The 26,840-nt window shown below is 43.5% G+C and overlaps 2 protein-coding genes across 8 annotated transcripts in view; one reads left to right on the top strand and one right to left on the bottom strand.

Moving 5' to 3' along the window:
• The window catches only part of LOC106742356 (probable cytochrome P450 4aa1), a 13,994-nt gene extending 9,690 nt beyond the window's left edge, over positions 1 to 4,304 (bottom strand). For 2 of the 3 annotated variants that reach the window (XM_014615215.1, XM_014615214.1), the window contains exon 1: positions 76 to 161. In XM_014615215.1, coding sequence (XP_014470701.1) covers positions 76 to 90 — 15 coding nt within the window. In that variant the 5' untranslated portion in view covers positions 91 to 161. Of the gene's footprint in view, positions 1 to 75; positions 162 to 4,043; positions 4,171 to 4,268 lie in introns of those variants that run through there. The other variant, XM_014615217.1, reaches the window with a different exon arrangement.
• Positions 2,744 to 26,671, top strand: LOC106742357 (alpha-tubulin N-acetyltransferase-like). Of its 5 annotated transcripts, none has more exons than XR_001374259.1 (9): positions 2,744 to 3,906; positions 10,764 to 10,913; positions 12,193 to 12,364; positions 18,221 to 18,362; positions 20,099 to 20,198; positions 20,283 to 20,370; positions 21,097 to 21,143; positions 23,849 to 24,329; positions 24,691 to 26,671. XR_001374259.1 is itself a non-coding variant. In XM_014615218.1 (8 exons), exons 1-8 carry the CDS (start codon positions 3,803 to 3,805, stop codon positions 24,147 to 24,149), a joined length of 1,104 nt encoding a protein of 367 aa, XP_014470704.1. In that variant the 5' UTR covers positions 2,744 to 3,802; the 3' UTR covers positions 24,150 to 26,671. The 5 variants fall into 5 exon arrangements, 3 of the variants coding, with proteins under 3 accessions (XP_014470704.1, XP_014470706.1, XP_014470705.1); XR_001374260.1 differs by having other exon boundaries at positions 23,849 to 24,224; XM_014615218.1 differs by having other exon boundaries at positions 23,849 to 26,671.
• Positions 26,672 to 26,840: the final 169 nt, after the last annotated feature.

Consider the following 26,840-nt stretch of genomic DNA (forward strand, 5'->3'; position numbering starts at 1 on the left):
TATATATATATATATATATAATTTATAATTTATATATATATATATAATGATATGAAGCAGCAAAATGTATCTCACCTGGAGTAACGCCATAAAAGTGTCATAATTCCTGGTCGTTTATAAGAGAACACCGTCGAGAGGTCTGCATTTGCGACTAAAACGATCGACCGACTAAACCTTGCCATTCGTTCGGTGATGGTTTATATACATAGACCTGCCAGTCTGTCTTACTTATGTCCATTGAACGGCAATTTACACCCGAATCACGTATGATGTATGCAGGTGTGTTTATCAAGTCCGCTGCTTAGGTCCTGGGAGGTGAGACGCATTCACGCCAAAAAAGATGCTTCACGTATATCCTTCTATTCAGGGCCATTATAGGGCGAGACGGATGCCGGATCGTATATTTGCTCTTTCTCACTCTTTCAAGGATATCCCGGTCGATTTATTAATTTACATAATCGATAACGCATATAAATTGGCCCAAGCTAATTTCATAAGCTATTTCTCAGCGATTATTGCCGCTTCTTGTTTGTTACGCAAAGTAAGCGTTTCTCTGATAACTTTGATCGAGTTTTATTTTAGGTAAATGCAAAATCGTTAATTTTCAGCGAATTATATAAATAAGCATAAAATACATTAAGCATTAATACCATTTCCGTAATGAATATTGAACGAATTAAGCAGGTAAGTGACGTCAGCTCGGAATCCGCGATTTTACATAACGCATAATTTACGCATAAAATAGACAAATGTTTAACGCCTGAAGATAAATATAAACTGAAAACAAAAATCTATGTATATATATATATATATGAAGTCTATATACAGGGTGTCGCAAAAAAATGTTACCACACTTTACGTAGTTCGTTGTGAACATTACGTAAAGTAAATTACGTACGATATTTAATAAACACTTTATAAACAATCAAAGTGTGATCACATTTTTTTACGACATCCTGTGTATAAGATTCGACTATAAATACCGACTAAATATATATAGTGTTGTGTAATGTTATGGCTATATATAATCATATCATCGTCCACGACGAAAAAATATTGTTTACAAATTATATACAAATACAATCGATATAAATGCTTTTTGCTTATTTGTGCTTCTGATAGCACATGATATTGACGTTGTTTTGAATTTTGTAGCCTTTGCGCACCGATGCGCGCAAACTAACCGAATGTCGATAATCGCGAAAATGATGTATGGTAACCGTCGATAAGTAGAAAGCGGAAAAAGGAAGAGTGGTCAGCGAAGCACTAGGTGACCTCTGTCATCGAGCAACCGGACCAGTAGGATCAGTCGTCGTGTGCATCCCAACGTCGGTATCTTGTGCAGAATTCGAATCTACTGAAATCATTTCCCACTCGGTTGTTCATAAAATATATATACCTGCACATTTCGTCACAGTGCGCGGACTAATCCACCTCCGCATCCAGCAAAAGTGAAATCCCAAAAGTATCCGGAATTACAACTATACCAGACACTATACCAAATTCATCGTGTCAACTAAGAATCGAAGAGTTCGAGAATAAGAAAAACTAATTCGCATTTCACCCGGTTCATCTGTTGCAGACATCGAATTCCCGAGATGCGTCGTTGCATTTCGCAACAGGATTTTTATCCTCGCAATATCTATGCAAGATCGACAGGTATGGTCAGCGTCAAAAAATTTGCAATATTTTTTTCCGATGAACTTTGCAACACATATTCAATAAGAAAATGCATCTTTTGAAAATTACTAAGAAACAAATTTTCCTACTGGATGAACGCCTTCCAGCACTGGCTAAAAGCCCTAGTTAGCAGCACTGCATTCAGCGCGCGTACACTGAAAGGAATAAACAGATAGGCCGGTATTCATAGTCATATTTCATATTTAATAGCGAATTCGATCACTCGCATTATACCGGATTGTTACATGCTAAAGGCTAAAGGCTGCTATATATAAAACAGTTACTTAAAAAAAATATATATAAGCATTTTACACATAATGATGATTGTCATTATTATTTTAGTAGAATATACATGATTTCTCATCGTCAAATTGCTTACGTTATACCATTACGTTATGTATTTAAATACTTCATAGCGGTTTAGCGCTCTTTAGTGTGTCTACTAATCCAGTGTAATGCGGATATGATCGAATTCACTATGAAATCATCTCAAATTTATCTTTCATAGCTTCAGAGCCAATGAAACAAGTCGTACAGCATCTAAAGATAAATTTGTGCGAGACGATCTTCAGTATAAGATTCGGTTGTGAATACCGTTCCTAAAGCCCGTATCAGACTACGGATTGGGGATTGAGATTAAATTGAATTTGGCCAATCAGTACAAGGTTAACTGTACTTAAGTTTAGTGAAATTTAGTGAACTTTGCACTGATTGGTCAAATTTCAATTCAATCTTCAATCCATAGTCTGATACGGGCTTAATGTGTGTTCCCACGGGCGTACCTAGGGTGGAGCAGGTGAGCGCTTGTCCCCCTCTTTAAATTTTGGCAAGGAGAAGCAATTAAATGATTAATAAAAATCACAAGTTATTCTCGCTACATTTTGAGGCACACACACAATCGGTTCCCTGGCTATGCCATGTGTGTTCCCATTGAATCGCCGCAACCGACACTTCCCCGGGCTCGCAGGCGATACGTCGCTGCGGTCGGCCTCCATGTTCCTACCGTACGCGTGCGCTCCTCGGCGCGCGCGGCGGCTTTCAAGGAGACAATTGAACGAGAGTGCCCCTCAGCCGCGAACCTCTGCCGGTGCGCGGCTCGCAATTTCGCCCGTCGGACGAGATCCGGTGCGTTGAATCGCGGTGTCATCTCGCCAGCGCGTCCCGCGTTTTCTCCACGCTCTCGCGCACCAGCCGTGTCTTCGAGGTGCTCCCCTCGGCTTTCACCGATTCGTCTTTCGCCGACGAAACGATCTCGCGCGAGAATCGAAGGACGTTTCGAGAGCGCGTTCGAGAGGAACATCGGCTCGCCGCTCTCCCGCGAAGGCGAACGACGAGAGGAGGTGAGGAAAGGCTAGGCTATACACTAGGAGCGGAGAGGAGAGGTGGCGTCTCCCCGTGTTTCGCGAGAGCGAAACGGCGGCTATCAGTCGCTCAGCGCGAGCCGTCAAGTGAGTCGGTAGTCTCGCGCTCGCGCGCTTTATCGATTCAGCGGAGCGCATTCGCAACGGTTGGTCCGCGTCGCGCGATGCAGCTGGCGACGAGAGTGTGAGATCGATTATCGGCGCCGAGAAACATCGCCGGGAAGTAACATCCTCGGGACGACGGTGCGCGACGTAGCTTGGAGCGTAGGTTCCGCGAGCGATCGGGGGAGAACACGCGAGAGAAGAGGACGGATAGATAGACAGACGGACGAACGATCGTGTCCGGTGCACCCACGTGACGATCGGAGTGCCGTTCGCTTGCACGCGCGAAGGTGTCATTTCGCGAGGCTGCGGCCAACACGCGAGATTCTGCCGTGCCGTGGAGCTTCTCTCGCGCGTGACAGCGAGAGCGAGAGAGAGAGAGAGAAGGAGCGATACGATCGATGTTCACGTGACAATCAACAACGCGGAGTGAAGTTGTCGCGAGAGGGTGCGCGGACAACGGCCATATTCAAGGCGAGCCGTCGCTCCGGTTAGGAGCATCGTCGGGAAAACGCAGCCGTCCACCGGCACGTAAGCTGCTTCGCGCCCGCCAAATACGCGAGGACGCGAGGACGACTGGACGAGGAGGACCGCCTGGAGGAGAACGAGAAGAGGAGGCGGACGGCCCGGAGCGGTAATAGCGACCCTGTCACGTCGAGATGGAGTTCAAGTTCAACGTAAATAAACTCTTGCCCAGAAAGATCAACAAGGTCACGCATAATCTGGTGCCGGAAGACTTCAAAGGCGATCGACGCGAGCTGAAGTGAGTGCACGCTTGTGATCTTATAAATAGCTCTCTCTCTCTCTCTCTTTCTCTCCCTTCCCCCTCTTCCCTTCCCTCTTTCCGCATTCTCGTTTATCCTCGAGCAATTAATCGAGCTGCGCAATATTCGCACTTACGTCAGCTGACCAAAATCCCTGTTCCGCGATGTCGAAACTGCTGAGCGAGCTTGTGCCGGCTTCCTGCTATCTCATGCTGCCGTTGCGTATATATAGAGACGTGTCTGTTGTGTACGTAGAACAATTTCTAAAGATATGAATACGTGGTGATCTTATGCGATAATTGCACGTTTAATTCGCGGGCAAGAGAGAGAGAGAGAGAGAGCCCGAAATCTTTATACTTACGCCATAAATTTCGAAAAATATTCGTAGAGGTTATCGACTTCGGCGACCATCGAAGCGACGACAACGCTCGATTGCTCCAAACACCAGCGAACACACGAAAAACCTGGCAATGTTTACCAAGTTTCTCGTGTATTTCGCGAACCATTGTCAATCGGAGGATGACGATCGCCGCGTTCTCAGGTGGGACAGAAAGTCGCGGTAACGTCAGAATGATGAGAAAATGCTTGAATTGATCGTAATCGAAAAGTAAATTCTCACATCTCCTTCCCTCATCACTTTGACTCGTCATCGTTTGACTTTCCGTCCTACCCCGGTACACAAGGCGCGTCTGGACCGCGAATTTTTCGCGAAAGAAGGGAGGAAAGAAGGGACGAAAACGCGCGATACGTGAAAGTATCGTATAGCATCGGCCATTATCAGCCAAGGTTACGTCGTTGGTCGTAATAATGGACATACGCCCAAGCACTTTCACTATGTATCGATGACAAACCGGCAAACTGGTCGTCCGATGTCAATATCTCTCTCTCTCTCTCTCTCTCTCGTCTTGTCATGGCTCCCCGAAATTTTCCTGGAGGGTAAAACGACTGACTATCGCTGTGACGGGCATGTATCCGCGTCGTTGAATGTGACAAGCGAGTTCGCGAAATTGTCCTTCCTCCCCGTATCCCGGGGCTGATAAATGCCTCTCTCTCTCTCTCTCTCTCTCTCTCTCTCTCTCACGGAACATCCACCAATCCCTTCGATTGATCGCACGACAGCCCTCATTTTCGATACATCACGAGAAGAGGCTTGAGGTAGAACAGGAAAACGCGACAACGCCGAGAAATGCCGTCGAAATGACGAGAGAGAATGATGTTCGAAAAGCGACTGTTTACAATAATAGTAGTTTCCTCTCGTCATTTTGACGTCATCGTGATTTTCTGCTCTACCTGGGCATACCTCGAACATGTGGGCGAGCTCGTTCCCGCACGGCGTAGACAAAATGTGGGCGTGAAAATCCATCCACGAGCGCGCATAACGAGTATCGAATTTCTCGCGCGTCCTTTTACGCAACAGCCGCCGTATCTCGTGTGCGTAATAAATATTTTACGTGTCGCCCTCGTCGAGAGACAGAGACACGGGTGTCTCGTCGGGGAGGATAAGTTTCGCCCGAGTCGAAATTTGGATGTGAAACTTTGATACTCTTATGGACGATTTGCGCCTACTTAGGTGGCCTAAATTAATAAAACTTTCTGACGATACCGACATTGATTAACTTCTCTCTTGAACTTTTGGATTCTACACGGAAGAAAACAATTCCGTCGGTGTAACTGAATTTTCCGTTGTCTGAGGCTCAGACGAAAGCTCGGTTGTGGAGACAAAAAGATTTCTGTAAAAGGTTTCTCAATCAAAAGTTGTCGCAACCGAGTTTCCATGCAGCTGAATTTTCACACGAATTTACTCAGTCGCGATCATCATTTCTTGTCGTCGAATTTTCATCTGGTCCTTGGTAAACAATTGTGTTAATAACGGTCTGCTGAAATTTTTTTTACTTTTAACAAGGTGAATATGTTAAAAAGTAACGTGTTAATAAGACGAGTGTGTTAATTTAATTTTCTGTAACATGATGAGTGGAGTAAAAAAATTGGTCATTAATTTAGCATTTGGGTAAGGATTTCAAGGGGATTTAGAATTTATAATAATATTACTGGGATTCAAGGATCTCGGTTTAAGCGTGGAAGGTTGATTTTCCGCGTATGTTTATCTTGAAAATATTCAGCACGTGCGTCGTTGCACGCTGGACATTTTTATCACATTTTTATCCTCCCACAACAATATTAATATTTAAATGGCACTATAACATCTGTGCTTTGGCCGCTGATGGCCCTATATATATTCCTTCTTTAATTAAACATATACGAGGTGTGACAATTTAATTCCCAGAATGGCCGTGTGGTGTCACCTGTGACCTAATTGTATCGAAATCACACTAGTATTCGTGTTTGAACATGTTTAAGTCAGTGTATAGATGCGCGAGGGGAGTACTTTGAAAACGACAGTAGCCACTAGTGCCCAGTTCCACACGTTGCCTTTAAATAAAAAAATTGTTTGAAACGATAGATAATTCCCTTATAAAGAAATTATTTGCTTCATTTTACATATTTATTCTAATCAAATATTTCATTTGATTAAAAGATATTATTCCAAATAATAGCGTTCTTTCCGTTAAATAATCGAGTTTTTCTGAATGGGACAATAAGATTTTCACTCCAACAAATCATATTTCGTATATGTTATTTCTGTGAGACAAATTCCAAGTCAAATAAATAGAAATGCTAAATCTAAAGAAACTTTTTTCTCCGTGAGGAAATTAAAAAAACGTATAAACGGTTAGATTAATTCGACTGAACTTTTTTCTCCGTGTAGAATTGAAATTGGAGCTGTTCTCGCTCTTACCGTGTTGGAGATTTCGAGGTTTAACGTAGGGCCAAAATTTCGACGCGGTTGGCCCGCCAGGTTTACACGAAGATAAGGAATTTATTAGAATGGCATCTCGCCGTGTTCACGCCAGGAGACTCGGGAACACGACGAGATTATGTTGCATATATGCACCTGTCGGTCGATGACGACGTTGCTCCGATCGGCCAAATGCGCACGCTGGCGCGGAGCCGCGAAGGCGCGAGTGATTTGCAAGTTAGTCGTACTACTCGTTTCGCAGGAAAATCGACTCGCGCGGTTGTGCGTCGCGTCGACGATCGATGCTGTGCGTCGCCCGGTATCTTCGGTGACCGCGGAATGTTCCGACCGGAAAGTCCGCTCACGAGATCGCCGGGAATGCTGCGGCTTCGTGTCATCCTGTTAATTAAGATGTAGTTCGCGATTAAGGAATTACGCGGGACGAGCAATTCGCGACGATGACGACGATGGGGCACGATCCGCGGATGACCGCTTAACCCGTTCTGTTACGAAATCACCACGTGGAATCGCGGTTCTGCCGCGACTCGCTTCTGCAATTCTCAGTTAAGACCCTGCGATTAATCACCCGCTTCCTCGGAGTTGTTATGTTTCAATCTTCGAGACGCGGGGAAAAAAGATTGAATTAACGTGACGTGACGTGACGTAATCAAGCGCGTTTTGGTGGGAGGAAACGGAATTTCTGGTTCTTAAGAACCGAATTCGGTTCTTTTACGTCACGTCAATTCAGCCTTTTTCTCTATGGAGATTTGAAAAATACACCCATATCAATGAATTTTTTTTTTTCTTTAAATCGACACGTCAAATATAATAAAGCCCTAAAGGACATTATATAGACCTAAGGGTGAAATGTGTCACCTTTAGTTGGAAATATCTCAGCTCGAATGGTCAATTGTTTTCGAGCTTTTTACAGATACGTAGATAGTACAGTGTACAGATGTATATATAATATTTCCATTAATATGCAGTTAAAATTAAAAAACGATCGATTCTTCACTCGCGCGGGTTGTATTCGCCGCTCTGAATCGTCGAGTGAATATTTCCATTTGAAACTGAAGAATAAATCCGTTATACTTCAATCGACTGAAACACACTCTCTCTCTCTCCAAGATGAAGTTGGAATCCGCTCTAAGCTCGAGTGAAATATTCACTCTCACGATTTCGAGTGCCAATATTTCCATTACCGCTTCGAGCGAAGACACACGCTGCCATTTTTCGCTTGTTTTGAGCTGAGTTTTCGCTCCGGGAAATTTCGGGGGCCAAAAGGGCTTGTGTTAGCCCCGCGTAAGCTCCGAAAAGCTGCCATACGCAACCACGCGAAGCGTATACAGGTGAGGTGGCCAAAAATAAGATAACTCTAATTTTATCGGCTCTCAGTGTTCCTCACGGCGATTTCGGATTCTCCGTATTCACGTTTGCCGATCCAGACTTTACAGGCATTTACCACGCTCTCTCGGCAGCGTGGGCGCTCCTCAGATCAGCTCCGATAGGCTCGAATAATAAATGCGCGCCGATAAAGCGCGGCCAGATTCTCCTCCTGCACGACACGATTTTTGCGTCGGCGCTGAATATTTTCGTTTCTCCGGTTTTTATCGTTTTACGCGCGTCTCGAGGTATGAAAGTAACGGACAGTAGCGACGGCGGGTGTGTTTTCCCCGGCCGAGAGAGAATTCTCGAGGCGTTCGCCTCGCTCGCAACCTCCGTCGAATTCTTGGGCAGTGACTCGCGACGCTCGCTCGCGGAAGTCTATGACGAAATGCAGCGGGGAAGGTTTCTCACCGCGCGTTGTTCCTCATTATCCGGTTATTATGCGGAAAACGCAGTCTCCGGTCGCCCATCTCGTCCGCCTTGACGCAATGATTGCGTGCGCGCCGTGAAATCGGTCGTTAACTCCGGAGAGACCCGAGAAAGAGAGAGAGAGAGAGAGAGAGAGAGACCGGCTTGGTGATAACGCGCGCAGTTCGCGTAATCCCCTTTCAATTGATACGTTTATACGGGCGGAAATGGTCGTCAACATCTCGGAGTTTCTCGCGCGAACTTGCTAATTACATCGCGCGCGGTTATCGGCAGGGCCGTAAAGTATCACGCGCTGGAAGAAGAGGCGCGTAACGAGCGGGAGGGCGAGCGGGAAAGGTTCGAGTCGAGCCAAGAAATAGTAATGAGAAAGAATAGTCGGGGAAGAATGAAACAGGCCGGTCATGAGCTAAGTCAAACGCTGAGTGTCAGTCGTCCAAGTGGTTGTTGAGGTTCGGTCAAACGTTTAGCTGATTCTTAGAAGGAGGTGCTGTTCTAGCACGAGCTCTTGACTTTTGGCTTTCGAGATGAGACTTTTCGAGCCCGGAATGAAGGATGACGAGGGGGATTAAGAAACGAATGGAACGAGCGAAACGTTCAGCTGATTTCTAGAAAGTACCGTTCGGTATTTAGCGTATTAACCTTTAGCTTGAGAGATTTAGAGTTGAGGAGAGTTCACGAGAGTCGAAGTAATTATTGAAGTTCGGAGCGGTCCGAGTTTGAACCAGTTTCAATCGCTCGCAATTAATATCTTACGTCGGTTTTTACTGACTTGTAGGTTCTTTCTCGACCGCGCCTCTGAGAGAGCCTCGATAGTTTAATAGAAAGAATAATCCCCGCCGAGCGATCTCCGGCCCGATCGCGAAATAATCGCGGCCGGATTATCCATTGTGCAAATTCTCCCCCGATTGCGAGACATTTTCGCAAAATTGAAACTCCGCGAGATCGCAGATACGGCTATACATATTTTCCCACGCTCCTCCGCGATATCGCGCGATCCATCACGGTGTTTCTTCGCACCCGCGGCACGATGACCGAGACGAAAGGACGTGCAACACCAATGGAATGAATTAACCGAATTTGTGTTGCAAAACGGGCGATTGGCGCGCGTCCAAAACCACGAAAGAATTGGGTCGCCGCTTGTAACCACGCGTCGTGTTGCACGAGAGAGAAAGGGAGAGAGAGAAAGAGAGAGAAGAAGAAGAAGAGAGGAATCCTCTCTTCTCGCGATCGCGTAGATTCTCATTGGAGCGACGTTGGAGTGATCGCATTCGTGTAACACTTCGACGTGTAATTCCACCGAACATCGAAGTGCAATATGTCGCGCGAAAGTGCGCCGAAAATACACCCGAGTCGAATTCGGTCAGAGGTGGAAGCGTCCTACCGCGGTCGGTCGATAAAACCGAAGGAAGAGTCGTGGTCGATCGCGAATTGTGGATGTTAATTTTTACCCTTCGCTGCATAATCGTAATGCCGCACGATCGACCACACCCAGCGATGTAGCATATACCGAGGCGAAGAGAAGGAAAAAAGAGCCGGAGAAAAATGGTGTATAACGACGAGGAATTCCGCATTCGCGAGTATCGCCAAGTTGCGTCTCCGCACGCACGCGAGTCTCGTCGATCGCGATGGTTAACGTCGCTGTTAAATCCCGGCCTGCGGAACGTCTCGTTCCGAATAGCCGATGCCGAGAACGTCGGAATTAATTTCCCATCGGTGAGAGAACGATGCGCACGTAAGGCGGTAAAATGTGAAGAAGGGAGGAAAGTGGAGCGGCTGCTTCGTGCTGTTTCAGCAACGCGCCAGTCCACGTGGACTTTTGAAAAATGGCGATCCGAGGCCGAGACGCCGGATCTTGCTCGCGTTTATCGCGAGAGAGAGACATTTATCGTTGCCACGTCTCGTTGAAACGATCGCTCGAAGTCGGCGACAACCGAGTCACTTCGATTCGATGGGGGGGGGGGNCCCCCGTTACTTCGCCAAACCCAATATTGTTTTTATCACCCCACCGATATCAGTTTCTCGTTCGCGTTCGTGTTTCTAGCTCTGTCGAGTAATCCTTGTCCCTCTCGTGCCGATTACCGAGGTTAGATAAGGAGCGATGACAATTTAACGTCACGTTCAATTTAACCGCGGTGCTCCGCCGGCTAATTGCGATCGGCCTCTCCTTTTCTCACACGCAACCTGCAAGTCATCTAGCACGCTCTCGACTAACGCGCGTGTCTTCCTGTTTCTTTTATTTTCCAGCGAATGCCAAAGACAGTTGAGCAGAATACTGGACGACATGGGCGAGGCGTCGGCGAGGGCTCAGGGCCTCAACAAACCCATTACCAGCGCCCTTAAGCTCCGCGACACGGACCACACGGTTTACCTGCTCGTAGACAACGAGGCGAACAAGTAAGTTTCACTCGAGCGATCGTGATCATATCTCTTTGATTCGGGCGATGCAATAACGAAGGACGACAACCGATCGCAGATCCAATTTGCATTTATTTCTAACATACTGTGCTGTAATTTCATATTTTATTGAACCATATATAAAAGTCTATTGTAGATCTAATTTACATTTATTTCTAATATGCTGTAGTTTAATAGTTTACTGAACCATTTATTAACTAATTAATTAGTTTACTAAACAAAATACTAACTGTCAGGGCTAGATTTCTTTTTTTTTTTTTTCAAAGACTTCGACGTTCGAATTTCGAATCTCCGAAGATTCGAAGCTTCGGTAGATTTGCAACCGGCTCTTGTCATCCTTCATTATTGTATCTTTAAAAAATCTCTCCCTTTTCACCTACACAAATTTAGCTGAGTTGTGATGTTTTCATAAATTTGTCCGCGCGAAATCATACCGTTTTCGCATTGCGAAGCATTGCGAGTGACGCTAAATTCGCGTGTCCGCCTCTCATTTCTTATTACACGTTGCCTCCCCAACTGGAAGATTAAAAAATCTCGCAAGCGTCTCGGGGAAGACGAGATACTTGAAATACGCGTTGCGGATTTTAAAGTGCTACAGAGAGAGAGAGAGAGAGAGAGCAGAAGTGGGTGTTTCCCAGCTAGGGGGTTACAAACTCGTGCAGGACTGTGGATCGATGTGCCGAGCTCCGAGGGTGGTTCCTACTACGGATATTCACCTTCCGGATTCTGCAAGACCGCCGACGACATACGACTCTCAACTTCGGTCTCGACTGTCTGCATAGTTCACTCATAGAGAAAACTCAATCATTACCCCCGTTCTCTTAATTCTCCTTCTTTATCGAGCGCCTCGTCGAACGTCTATATATTTGAAGTCGAACGTAACAGCACATTAAGAGTCACATATATATAATAATTCTCGTTGGAGAATTATTCGAAGGACAACGTTTACGATTAAACGTTCAGAAGCGATCGGAGGGATTTTTTCGTCATTTTTAGCGACAAAGGAAAACTTTTCCTCGCTGGAAAGCATTCCAGGTGAGGCAACGTCTTCGGAGATGACGTGAGAGATCGATTCCCGGATTGGGAACCACTGATCTATGTCTTCGTGAAAATGGTATGAGTTACGCGTCAGTCCATACGCAGATATTACGCATCATTTGGCAATCATTAAGTAACGACGTAACAACGCAACCGAGACGCAACCGGCGATCGTGAATCATTCGCATTGCCGAGTAATCCCGCGTTTTCGATGTTGCAGCGGTCTGGGTTGCGTGGTGGGCTTGTTGAAGACGGGATCGAAGAATCTGTTCCTCTTCGACGAGACGGGGGTGCATTATCAGCTGCAGGCGAGGTGCATCTTGGACTTTTACGTGCACGAGTCGCGACAACGCATGGGCCTCGGCAACATTCTCTACCAGCACATGTTGTCCGTGAGTTTGATCTCAAACTATTCTCAATTTCCATTATATGAGACGAAATTTACATATCGCACGACAAGATCGATCTCTCGTGTATTAGGTCAGCCCGAGAAATTCGCCCGACTTTTTAGTCGAATCTGATTACTACTTTGATAGAAATAAATTACTAAAACGAAATAATGGGGACGAAAAAAACCTGATAAGAGCCGACTCGAGCAAGATTAAACCGAACGAGATAATCTGCAAAACTCAATCAACAAATGAAATGAGAAATGGGGCATCAAACTTTGTATTCCATTTATTTATTTATTGAGTTTCGCAGTTTACATTTCGCTCAAGTCGGCTCTTATTGGCTTTTCTCGTTTCCATTTGATTGTGCATCTGGGAGCCTCGATGACAAATTATTTGTTTTAATAGAAACACACACACACACACACACATAAATCATTATCGTTTTAATAGATATTCTAATAGTCATCGTTCGGCAACTTTCCGGCGGGTTCGTACATCACCATTGTATAGAGTGGTCGGTTTACTGTCGAAGGCATTGAAGATCGAATCGAGTTTTTTGATGCAGACTCGAGATATAATATTAAGTTGTTCGATAAGTTCGTAGAAATTTTTACGAAAAATTCAAAGCCAATATATTTTATAGTTACAGCATAACTTTACTTCTCTAGTTTCTGATGACTTGTCATCAGAAAGAAAAAACGATAACATATTATTTAATAAAATTATGCCTAATTATAAAAGCCGGCTTTGAATTTTTCGTAAAAATCCATACGAACTCATCAAATAACTCAAAATATATGAAACAACTGCAAACGATCCACAGTCTGATTATCACAATAATTATTCGATAAGCATTCATCGTGAAATGAGAAAAAGCGCTCGTTCCGTGCGTCGATTTTACGGCGAAATAACGAAATCTCATCGTTATCGCCGTTTCGGAAAAAAACATTTTTCGTCGAGAAAAGAGGTCGATTTAATTGATGGAACATCTTTCCTTTCTCTCGATAATTGTATGTTAACGAGCGCGCGAGAAACGGGCCGTTCTCACGTGAAGAGAGAGTTCCCGCTGCTAGATACGAACTATCTTTTCACCCCCTCGCAAGAAGACAAATCTTCGATGCGCCGCTACGAGGCGTAATTACTTCCTGCATGGAAGCAGAAGGCGTCGCGCGCGATCGTGATCTAAATCACTATCGTTGAGAGGCCTCGTGCGAAACGAAAGCAGAGTGCTGTTGCTCGTCGTAATCGTATTACGTAGCGACGATAGAACGAGAGCAATCTTTGCGTAACGGCAAATTACCGCCAATTATTTACAGCAAATATTATTTTAACAAATAATATAATTGTGCACGCGCGATGCGCGGTTTATAACCGCATATAAATCAAGAGAGAAGTATTGAGATAATTATTCACGGGTACTTCTTATCAGACTATCATCGCTTAAATTGGTCCAACCAATCGTTAAACCATTTTCTTAAAAATCGTTTTAAATTTTAGCTGCATATTGTTGGAAATACTATCTATTGTAAAGTTCTGCGAAGTTAGAAAACGATTGACTGTTCGAAAGTTGAAATATTCGCAATTAAAGGTGATCTTTTTTATATGTATTCCTTCACATCAATGTCCTACTTTTAACTTCTGTTTTTAATTTCTTCTAAACCACATTTAGGATTTTAATGAAAAACTACTGTGATATAAAGGACTAATATAGAGATATTACATAAAAATTTCATAATTTTTCACCATTTTATTTGCAAGATATAATCATAGGAAATTTATAATTTATAATAACACCCGCGATATATGTAGATATACACATATTTAAATGTTTATATATCACTTTTTATTACATTCGCATCTCTATTAGTTCAACTGATGCATAAATAAAGCATTAGTAAGAAAAATAAACAAATAAAATATCTCCGTGCTTGTAATATTGTATATATTTGTCTTAATTTCGCGCTCAAAATTAACATTTACTGCTTAGACAGTTAAATAAAGTTATGGGAAGGTCTTTTCTTTTACATCATTCAGTAAATAATAAACTTATGAAAGGACCCCTTGATATCGTCACTGAAAATCCGGCATTATACTAGATCAACTATCATAATCCTGATAAAATAGCTGATAAAAAAATTACGAATGTTTATTTAGGTGAGGTGCATCGATAAGCGTAAAGAGATGTATAATCTAGATCTACGATAATATTTCGTCGATAGCTATCGGCGTTATCGCGTTTGAAGCGAGCGAGCGTGTGCGCGAAATATGCAAATTTCATGACACGTATATTATTTTTCTTACTAATGCTTTATTTATGCATCAGAAGCATATACATTTGAAAACTTTCTTGCTTAATAATTGTATTGAATTTTTACGGTGACAATAACAACGAAAGTATTTCAAGAGCATACTTTGCAAATTAATGCACAGGATGTTCTTTAAGAAGCGCGTGTCAGCCGTATATATTCATAAAGAATAACGCGCAGGAACTATTCTTCACGGGGTACGGTATAAAACGCGCATAACAAAGAGGAAAGCGGCGGAATCCGTGAAGCGCTTTTCGTTCCGCTCGAGGACTCGAAACCCTGAAATCGGTGTCACGTGAGGACAAGCGCACAGGACTGTAACGAAGAGACAGTCGGTCGTGTTCCCTCTTTTCCCGCTTCTGCCTGCAAAATCTTTGTCGGGATGCGAAATGATTCACGTCTGTGTGTGAGTTACGACAAGCGTAAAACTGCGAGATTCAATTTCCTACAGGGAACGTACCGTTCACCGAAATCCGTGTAATTTATGCGGCATGCACTAGTCGTAGCGGTTTATGTTGCGGCCAAAACTGCGAAATAATAATGGACAATCGCCAGTCTCGTGATTTGTACGCTTCGATTCAGACGGTCGTTCTTCTTTCCGCATTTCCGCCCGCAGGATCTTTTCTAGGGCGCAAAATTATTCACACTGACTATGAATTATGAAATGCGCTAAACCATAAGACTCAATTTTCCATAGAGGACATAGTGTTTTCTAAAATCTAACATAAAAAAAAAAGATATAATGAAAACAAAATAAAATCGTTTACGCGCGATATATACATTGTAACAGCTCGTGTTGTGGCCGCAACTGCGAAGTTATTATGGAAAATTGCCAGTCTTGCGATTTATACGCTACGATTCAAACGGTCGTTCTTCATCTCGCATTTCTGCCTGCAAAATCTTTACTAGGACATAAAGTTATTCATACCGCGCGTTGTGTTGTGAGACACGCAAAACTACTTACTTTTTCACAGAGGACACACGATCCACTAAAAAAATCTCATAAAATAAGAGAAAAATAAAATAATTTAATAGCAAAATATTTATATATACGACGTATATACCGTAGCAGTTGAAAAGTTGTCACAAACTTCTGGAAAAACCGTCGGTCTTACGATTTCCTATCTCCTCCCCCCCCCTCTCTCTCTCTCTCTTTTTTTTCTTCTTTTAACTCTACGGAATCAGGATGCTCCGTTACACGTTATTGTAGCGAAAAATGTCTGGGGAGTAGCGGGGGCCGAGAACAGGTACAGATAGAAGAACGGTACGTTCGTAACTACGGGGCGAGTTCTCGCGTATCGTTATGTTCAACCGGAGCACTTGCCGGGATTCCGCATAATACGCATCGGTGTTTCCGATGAACGAAGCGAAATAAAAGCCGATGCCTGAAACGCGATACTCGCCGGCTAAAATTCACTTCGGCAATTATCCGCGATTGTGTCCCTTCACTCGCGTCAAGCCGTGACTCACTCGATACGGCACGACGTCACAATTATTCGTGTGTCCGGTGTGCACGGTTCAATGAAGCTGAAGATACACGGCGTCGCACTTGTTGCACGATCCCCCTTCGGTCCGGCAGAAAGAAATTTGTCATCGGGGGGACGCGGTAGAATTATGCAGACGTTATTTCGGAATGAACGGCAGAGAGAGAAATAGAGAGGGTGTTAGCTTAGTTCGTCACGAGGAAATTAAAATGCGAAAAATACGGCATTCATTATTTCGAGCTTTCGCCAGAGAGTCGAGAGATCGATTCTAAATTACTCGTACGAAATCCCTCGTTCTACGACGGTAATTACGCGCGTTTTTTTGCGCTCCTCACCGCAGCGGGATGCGGTTTACCCATTTTTCTGTGAAAGCTGTGGTAGAACGCGCCGGGTCAGACACAAAGGCGGAATTACGCCGCCGTGACGATCGGCTCTCTTGCGAGCGAGCGAACGAACGAGCGTACCCTTTCTCGAGAATGTCTATTTTCTCTTCACGCACGATATTGTCTGTCTTATTTATTTTTTTTTTCTGCCGCGTCCCGGTACTCGGCAAATAACGAGACGCGGCAATAGATTTCGTTTAATATCGATTAAACTCACGGGGAACACCGTTCGACTGCCGTGATAATTTGTCATTAAACGACGCGACCAGGGGGCGATACGCTCCTGTTGCTTTCGTTACCTTCTCCGCGGAAACTACCGAGAAAATCACCTTGGGTGTCGCAAGCGTCAATTCGACTTACCGCGATGTAAGATCGACCCGAGGAGGAAAGAAAAGGAAACGAGGGAAGGTAGAAGAGAAAGTTAAGAAAAGCGGAGGGAAAAAGATAAAAAGAAAAACGAATGTAGGAGAAACAAAAACGAAGAAGGAAAGGGAGGAAAACTCAAAAAGTACGAAGAGAATTGATGAAGGATGAAACTTTTCTCATCGATCACGTGGAATCCATGCGTTGAGGAATAACGCGTTTTTCCAGTAAAATTTAAGTAGGAGGGAAAAAATTGCCCGGTCATAAACGCGATATGAATATAACGGTGTCGGTGTCGATAAGATCTGTAAAATTATGCAGAAATTTTGTACGTAAAAGTCAGATTTCCTTATCTTTCTCTCTCTCTCTCTCTCTCTATCTATCTTTCTCTTTCCCACACGCTCGCGACTGTAATTTTATCGAGGAAAATGAGCTTGTTTTGTGGTCGCCACTTTCTCGCGAATGGCCGCTGGAGACCCGCGGTATCGCGCGTAAAACGTGACCGATCTTAAATAGACGCGTGACAAAAGGTCATTATACATGAGTAGAGCGGCTAGGTGTTACGCTCGAGGACGTAACTTGCAAGGTGAGTGAACCCGACCGGTCCGTTTGTTTCGGTACGGTCCGCCGATTTGATATCTGCCGATCGACGGCGATTTCCGTCTAAATTCCTACTGCTTTTACACGGAACTAATATTGGAAACCCGGTTCCGAGTTAAGTGCGATAAATCGCTCGGCGGCGCGGCTCTCTCGCTGAGCCATGAAAGTTAATCGTGCTAGCGCGCGCGCGCAAGCTGCGTTATTCGATCGCATCATGTGTGTATGTGAATACCCTCAAGTCAGTCAAATTGGAATTGGACATGCCAAAGTGTAACGGGAAATATCACAAGTCTCGCATAGCGTAGAAGTCATTAGTCGGCTATTACCGTTGATTTCCTCCTTTTTCTCCTATTTCTGGACTTAATATCTCTCTCTCTCTCTCTCTCTCTCTCTCTCTCTCTCTCTCTCTCTCTTAATGTTCTCTCTGTTTTTCTCACCTTATTTAATCGTTAAAAAGATATTTTTATTCTACAAAAATATTCAAGGTGGCAATAGTTATTGCCTCTTCCCTATGTAATATATCGAACTAATTATTATGTCGGTTTTTTCCGTCGACCTTCTCTTTTTTTCTCTTACTCTCTGTTTCTGGGCAAAATATCCCTGTCGATCTTTCTCTTCGTATTTCGTTCCTTTAATTCCTCTTTCTCATTTTCCTATCCACATTTACACTCTTTGTATTTCTTTCTGGCCTGATTTCGACAAAAACAATCGCTCTTGCAGGAGGAGAATATTAGGCCGGTGAAATTGGCCATCGACCGACCGTCGGAGAAGTTCCTGGCTTTCCTGCGCAAGTATTACGGGCTCTCGAAGATCATTCCGCAGAATAATAAATTCGTCGTCTTCGAGGGATTCTTTGATGACGGTACGTGAATTACCTCTCCTGTTCTGAGGAGTCACACACACACACACACACACACACATATGTACGAGTCTCAGCGAGATGAGCATAAATCTCGACGTCCAATAGGCATGACGCTTAATTTCTCTCTCACGGAAGCGCCGCGAGTGACCACAATCTTGGCCGATGTTCTATGACGCGCGTAGCCAAAAATAAATCTCACGTAAGGATCATTAAGCTTTTGCCCCGGTCGATCGTTCTTCTCGCGTTATCAGTGATATCAAAGATAATTTACATAATGAAACACATGTCCAACGCGTCACAGAGTGAGCGAGCGATCGAAACGGCCGGCCAATACCCGTTCTCTTTTTTTCCTGCGGAAGTAAGTTCCACTCGCGAAAACTCGACGTTATTTTCGCCGGCTATTATCGCAATAAAGAAATAAAGATAAGTTGCTCCGTTCGCGCGTTGTGCGCGATAAGAGTCCGATTGATAAGAGAATTCTCTTGTCTGCTGAGAGACTCTTCTGTGACTCATGCTCTTTCACGACGAGACGACCGATTCCCTCTCTCTTTCTCTCGCTCTCAGCGAGTCTCCCGCGAGTCTTCAAGGTGTACGTCGTACAGGCGCAAGGTCGAGGTACCGACGGTCTGGTTTCGAGCGAAGGTCGGGCCGCCCTACGGCGGATAGGCCGTCGAGTTTCATATCCTAAATCGGCGATGTCCGCTCTCTCGAGGGAGGCTCTGAAAAAGATCGCGGCCAATGCCACGCTGAGGACGACTAATGCCCCGCTTACGTCCGCGCTCGCGATCGATCCATCCCGAGGCGCGTCGGGGTCACATTTAACGCTGATTATGCATGACCCGTTCCAGTTTTGTTGATAGCGGCGCCCCTCGAAAGATTGATGTGCCCGGGCCGAAAAATGAAACGTGAAAAGTAATGGAGGAAGGGAGGCGTCGTCGACGCCCGCGATCGCGGATAGCAATTGGCGGACGGTGAATGTCGGTTATTGTTATCGTTGAATGTGTTAGAGGCTGCTCGAAGTGTCAAAAGAGGGGGAGAAAAAGAGGACTCGGCGAAGAACACGAAGGTTAATGAAGCGATCGCGGAGTTCGTGCTATTGCGCGGTAGAATGGGACACACGGCGGGCATCGATTTTCGTCAATTGGAGTAACGAGTACGTTGAAGAATAGACACGCGTGCGAAACTTGGTCGATATTATTGCTCCCTCCCGCGAAGAAATAATCGACACTCCGACTGCGGACGGATCACACGTGCGTTATGTTGAGAGTTGACTTTGTAGCGTAATACTTATTTAACTTCACTCATTATCATTAAGATTTCTTTCGGGAAAAATATTTCCCCGTACTATAATATTACAAAGAGTTATCGTCATTATTATCAAGAAGAACCATTATAATATCACAAAGAATTTTTTGCGCAAAAAAATGTTTTTCACATTTGCATTTTCGTGAAATGGGGTCTGCAGTCAAAGTGTTAATCGCAACCATCAAACTACGTGGCTCTTATTAACTGTTTATACTTGTTAGTGATTGAATATCCGTAATACAAATTACCGTTCATAAAAAATTATTTTATCGGTTAGAGATTTCTTGAAGCGTTATCGAAAGAATTCCTCTCTCTCTCTCTCTCTCTCTCTCTCTCTTTCAAATTTATTCAACCGACCAGTCTAGTCTGATTTCGCGATACGACGTGAAATATCGCGCGATTGAAAATTTTTCTCGTTTTCGTGTTCACAGAGAGTCGAGATGTGAGGAGCAACAGATACAGTCTACCTCCCCGCTTGGACGACGGGACGCCGAGCAGCAATAACAACAACAATAGCATTAACGGCGCCAGGTGAGTGCGCTAGTACCGCGCGGCGACAGATGCGAGCCTCGCAGCGTCACGGCAGTTAGACGATAATGATTTTTTTCTTTCTAGGTTCAACGGGGACCCGTACGTGCCGTCGGTTTCGCGCAGCTCGTTCGGCAGATACGCCGCCGCGCGACCGCCTTGTTCCATGGCAAACGTGAGTACGACAATGTAGAACGATATCGAATATAACGGGGGAGTTCCCTCTCCCAGCGGGTATTTCTCGGCGTTTTCCCCGCCGATGCGGACGTGCGAGTCTCTCGTGGAGGAAAAAATCGTCGCTGTGTCACGAAAGCTCGGCGAAACTGCCCTCTCACGCACGTAAAATGTCACGACGAGCCGGATCTGTATTTCTGTTTCTCACCCTGGCCGCAGAATACTTTTCTTCAATCATCGTCGTGTTTTAATTGTACCCCGCTATGATTGTCTTGTCTTGTTATGATTAATTTACACGTTTGATTTAAGAAGAAAAAAACAACTTTGAAGAGAAAATTTTGTAAAAATTAATTTACACATTCGAGGCTCAAGGAAGAAAAAACGATCCTTTGTTTCTCACGTAGGACGGATTTTTGTCTCTCTAGAGCGGAACTTGAAATATCCTTCTTTCGATTGCGTAAAGTGAAGTCGAGCGAGTGATGAAAGCATTCCCTCGGCGAAAACGAATAATGCATCGCGCACAAATTTGTCTTTCTCCGCTTGAATTTAATATCAGCGTGCACTCGGCGACTAATCTCTGTCATCACGGGTCGCTTTCAATGTTCTTTTCCGTTCGCGAAAAAAGAGAGAGAACCAAAGTGAATCCCGTAAGACCCCACGGGGCTTTTAAACGTTATAACACACCGCAGCACGAGGATTAATCGACGATATCGACGCTTTCTTTTAGATAATCCATAACACAGCGATGCTTGGTCAATCAGCCGAGCGCACTGGGTGAGTAAAATTCATACAACGGCCGTTGAGAGACGGCCCGCAAATCCGAGCCTGCAAACCGCTTGCCTTAATTTCTTTTGATGTACCTAACGAAAGATTATTATACGTAATAACGCTGTCACACACACACACACACACACACACACACACACACACACACACACACACACACACACACACGAGAGTGTTACATATTATGTATAATAGTATTCTTCTTGTCGTTACGTGGGAAGATTACTCTCTCGGGCTTTCCTAAGGAAACTTCGTCCTTGTTGTTGATTCTTTCTCCCCGGGAGACCCCGAGAGAAGCTTTACCCATGAAAACAATTGTTCACATAACGAACGTAGCAAATTTCTTTATTTATTTATTTTCACAGTGTCGCACCGTAAGCTTAACGTCTACTTAACGAGAGCGCTGTTCGAGCTTTCATTAATTCCACTAGGGATGTTCAGAATGTCCAGAACGCTTCGAAATAATTACTCGCTGCGATAACGCATCGCGTCGATGACTGTTCATCCGCTAATTTCAATCATTCGCGACCATCCATCGATCGTGACGATTGAAACTTCGTTTCGATAACGCGGATTTTCACGTTTAATCGAGGCTTTAAATGAAAAAACAATGCAATAATTCACCGTTGGGTTGATGCTCAGGTGCCGAAGCAGCTTGCCGAAACACTATTTTTACACTGCATACATGTGAACGCTACCTCTTGCCAGGGCATATTTAGGCGGGCGTTAAGTATTTTCCGGGTCATCCAAATCCCGGATTTCACTCCGTCCGAGCTCGAAATGGGATCGTCGATCTCGCACAGAAAGAACAAGTTTTGCCGGGACAGCGAATTATTTGTTAATATAGCGGCAGCAAAAAAATTTGTTACACAGAAAAAATAATTCTGCTGTTGCAGCAAAACGTCGTTGCGACAGCAATGAAATTTAGTTGGCATAACTAAATTATTTTTCTGTCTATATATCCAGAAAATAGCTATCGACACTCTCAACAAATCTTTCTGCTGTCCAAACAAACTTTTTTTGCTGTCACTATATCAACAAAGAATTCGCTGTTTTAGCAAACTTTTTTCTCCGTGCGTGAACCCCTGCAATTTTTTTTTTTAATATATTGAAAGGGATGTAAATATAGCATGAAAACGCGCGTGAAATCGTTGATATACCTTCAAATAAGATCGCATCGACGTCGTACTCACTAATCGTCGACATACCTGATTACCGATAGACGATTAAATTTATATAACTTAAAATCTTTCTCTGTACTACGTGTTTTAAAACGGTTGACGTATTTTCACTGTACATTTGAAGACGAGAGTACATTTGAATATGAGTATATAAGTATATAAATTAAAGAATTGTATAGTCAATTAAAATTCATCGTTCCGCGTTGTGAGATATTGTGGACTTTGTAATGTAACGTGAACGCGTACGATAGTAATTTTAATTTAAGTAATAACAATAGAGATATGAGTAGGCGTCGAAGAAGGAAAAATCATCTTATCGCGAAGATGATATCGTGTAAATATGATTTAGCCACACACATATACACACGAAGAGGAACGACAGAGAGAGGGATAGCGAGATACAGATACAATGTTGAACTTTTCTCCTACGCGCTTCAAGCCCGGGATTCGTTAACACATTCCAGCTTAATTTATACATGAATATGTACATTATATTTATTTAACGCGCTTTTTGTGTAAATTATAGCTCGTAAGTTTCTATGTAATCATCACTGGCATCTATATTTATACGTATGAGTTAATAAAAGTTTATTTACTGATTTCGCGCACGTAGTCGCAATTTACTTTGTTATACCTAAATTAGTAGATATAGAAAGAAACGTACACGTAGGTGTGGAATCGAGACCGATCCCGATATTTTTTCTCATATTCTGTGCATGCGAAAAACCGAAACCCTCCGATATATATTTTTGTTACTCGCCCAGTAATGAACTTCACGCTTGTAGTCTGAGACATCAAATGACGCGTGATTCTTTCTTTAAGTTTACTTTAATATCCATCGGCATGAGCGAAGCATGCTTGTTGTTGTTGAGTGCAATACTCGATATTGTACGAAACGGATCCTTGCATATATATAGATATATGCTCTGTATCGCTGTTATAAAATTATATCACCTATATAGGATCAGTGCCGATGTTAACGAATGTTCATCAACCTGACCGTTTAATTTCACGTTGCTCTCCGGCATGTTTCCGAGCGTTTTTCACAACGTTCTTCCCTCCCCCCTCGCCACTTCTTTGTTAATGCAGATCAGTTAAGAGCTATCAAATAATGAAATTTATATCTGAATAACGCGAGTTCGCGCTGAAAAGTCAAGACTCCCGGGCTTCTTCGCTATTTTCAAATATATAGTAACGTCTTTCTGCTGCATTAACAAATGATCACTGGGGCCAATTAATATACAGTCGTCATTAGACGTACGTACTATGTAGGATCAAACGACGAATCGTTTCGTCGGAATTAGTTTCGTATCGTGCAAGAAGTATGTGCGTTGAACGAAATCGAGTTTTCCCCGCGGAAAGAAAGAAAGAGAGGCGCTCACGGCGGAGTGAACTCAAAACCGAAATACAAAAGAGAGAGAAAGAGATGTGATTTTGCATGCTGCTTGCAAAAGGTGTTCAGCTCGCCCGAGTGAGCGACTGCGCAACTTGACGGGCAAGTTGATTTTTCAGCGACGAGATTAGCAGCGCGTTTTTGCCGCCGCAGCAACCTCCATCGGCGGCTCCGTTGAAGCTGGAACGGCCGCGCTCGTTGAGCCTCTACTCCGAAGAGGAGCAAAAGCAACGCAGTATCGAGATGACCACCGTGCCGACGCCGGTCGTGCCTGACAGCCAGCCGTTCGTCCCGATCCTGCTGGAGGCCGAGAAGACGGAGAAGAACGTGAAGCCGTCGCCGTCGTGCGGCCAAGAGGTCACCGGTACCAATCAACACGGCCACCTGGATCTCAAGTTCTACCATTCGCCCTTGTGGTGAAATCGCTCGTCCGACATCATCCCTCCTCCTCGGGCGAGCTGCTGCTCGTTTCACGGACGGGTCGAATCAAGCCAAGTTAGCGTTACTCCCGGTTGAACTGGCGCTTTTCTTTCCCTCCCTTTAGGCAGAAGTGCGTAAGGCTGCGTTCGGAAATTTCACCTAGGTGCACCAGGTCGACACGTATGTTTAAAAGACGTCTTTCAGACTACGTGTTTGGAAAGACATCAAAGATTATTATGTACTTTATTATGACGAAGATAACCAGTCAATACCTTTATAGAAAAATATTACTGATAATAATTTTCTATAAATGCACGCTATAAAGATTTCGGGAGATCGTACATTGGCTAGTTATCTTTTCAAAAGTTATGTACTGTTCACTCTGTTCTATCCTGCTTTACTCTTTCAGGGTGGTCTTTCCGAACACGGTCTAAAGCAAGTAAGAGAGATGTAAGATGTATCTCAAAAAATAGAGATTTGGCTACCACCAGTAAAAGAGATGAAGTTGGCATTAATTACAATTACTGATGCTGTGTTTCAGATCTCCCACCAGTAAATCGGTTGTTGACACACAGTTGCTGGAGATACGATTGTTATGTTCAATGTGATGTATTGAACCAAGTGAATAAAACAGAGACGGTTGGAATTGGTTGTATAAAGCGCGGATAAAGAGACAAACGTAATTTTGAGTTTAAGATACCTCTTAAAGCTCGGCTATCTCTCGGCTCTCTGCTATATTAGTTTGTGAAGCCATAGGCGAAAAATAACATGCGGTAAGCTTTTTGCGGCAGTTTTATTTTCTAGGTTTCAGGATTACGAAACTGTTATGTATTTCAGGGAAACTAATAAAATAAAACTATACACCGTAAAAAACTTATTGCGTGTCACTTCTCGTCTTCGACGTGACGAAACCCGTCTGATTGCCGAGGTAGCAGAGTCTTAAAATGCCTGGTTTCTTAGATGTTTGAATATAAAAAGAACAGTATAATTCATGTACTCGTATTAAGAGAAAAGGAATCATTTTTACTTTATTTACTCAGTCATTATAAGAATTTCTTATAGTCATTTGCTTATAGATAGGACGATGTATACATACCCGGTTTCAGATATCAACATTTTATTTATTGATGGAAGATACGAGACGCAGCAACAGTAATTTTACACGCTGCCGATTTCGCCTCTTTTGCTGGTGTGAACTTAGATGAACCTTTTTACAAACACACCCGTAATCGCTAACTCAGGATGAAAACATTCGCGGACCATTCCGTGCTGGGCAGCGATCTGGTGTAAATTTTTCCTAAATGCGAAAACGTGAAGGGTTTCACGTGAACTCAATGACTTGAATGATCATGTGACTTGTTGAACAATGGAAATGTGAAACTTTTCACGCGTTCCTGTCTCTAAGGTGAAGTTACATGATCGTCGCCTTGGGGGAGCGGACAGACGCGAGTCTTTTTTTGTATCGTAAACACGGGAAAAGTCAATATTTTCGCAAACGCATAGAAGTTGGAAAATTTTCATTTTTCGCGAGTCCGCATCAGAGGAAAATATTCATGATCGGACCCCTGATCGGGATCCGGAGAAAATGCGTCATCATGTCTCGATTTCGACACCCTTCTCGCCGTGGGAAGAGGCAACGACGTTATGTCGCGAGAAATTAAACATGAGTCGAAGGGAATTGAAGTCGAGTTCGTTGTTGCAAGCTACTGTTTCTTCATTTCCTTGTGTTCCTAATCCTGGCAGGATTATTCCTTCGATTCTCTGTGTGGGAAAGAAACGCGTAGTGATTTAATCCCCCCCTCTACAACATCATGCATCCAAGACCCGTATTAATAGTTGATAATTGAAATTTATTTTACATGAAATATTCAGATATGAATATAAAATTATATATATGAATCTTTCAGCTGAGTTACGATTACAAATGTTATCGTAATATTATATGAGATTCAAATAAAATACTCAGATCTAACTCTCTTATTCGGATCTGGTTATCTCACGTGAGGCAAATTTCAAGTAACGACTATTAACATAGACGCAAAAAACGTTTCAAAGACATCTAAGAGAAGTCCTGCTCTTTGTTCAGAGGTCTTTCAGATGTCTCTAAGACGTATTTCAGACATATGAGCTGTCTGTGTCGTTGATAAAATGCAGTTGTTTTATTCTTTGTTGTTCCAAGGTGGGAAAACCGAAATGCGTTTTGCAACCAAAGACATGAAAAAATGTGAAAAAGCTATCAAACGAAAAGACATCCGATTATCTTACGAGTTATTTCTGATTTCGAAGATTTGATAATTTACTCTCACAGATCGAATACCTGCGTTGAAACTTTGTAATCCATTTGGGTGAATGCGTGCATGCGTGCGTATATATGTGTGTGTGTGTGTATGTGTGTGTGCGGATAAACTTATGTCAGAGTATATTTACCACACATGGCTGGAATGGATCACATATTCATATCTGTTCGAGGAATAAATTAATAAATATGAACGAATAAAAAACCAGCGCGGAGAAACGATGAATATTGATCAATTGTTGCCGCATTCGGGGGGAGGAAATACAGTAACTTCCTAAATATAGTTCTAGATTATCCTGTTGTGAAGGGACCTCATGTAATAACATGTAGTGTAAGCTTTCGCGGCTTTTACAGTTTCGCGTCGAGACAATATTTCCGCGGATTTTAAAAAATTT

The sequence above is a fragment of the Dinoponera quadriceps genome, unplaced genomic scaffold (genome assembly GCF_001313825.1).
Source record: "Dinoponera quadriceps isolate SergipeBrazil2010 unplaced genomic scaffold, ASM131382v1 scaffold629, whole genome shotgun sequence".
Lineage (NCBI taxonomy): Eukaryota > Metazoa > Arthropoda > Insecta > Hymenoptera > Formicidae > Dinoponera > Dinoponera quadriceps.

Bases quoted from the DNA above. Each gene is read 5' to 3' on its own strand.
- LOC106742357 (XM_014615218.1), top strand. From the start codon at position 3,803: ATGGAGTTCAAGTTCAACGTAAATAAACTCTTGCCCAGAAAGATCAAC. The intron at 18,363-20,098 runs GTACGTGAATTA...TCGTGTTCACAG, and splicing joins CGAGGGATTCTTTGATGACG to AGAGTCGAGATGTGAGGAGC. The intron at 20,371-21,096 runs GTGAGTACGACA...GCTTTCTTTTAG, and splicing joins CGCCTTGTTCCATGGCAAAC to ATAATCCATAACACAGCGAT.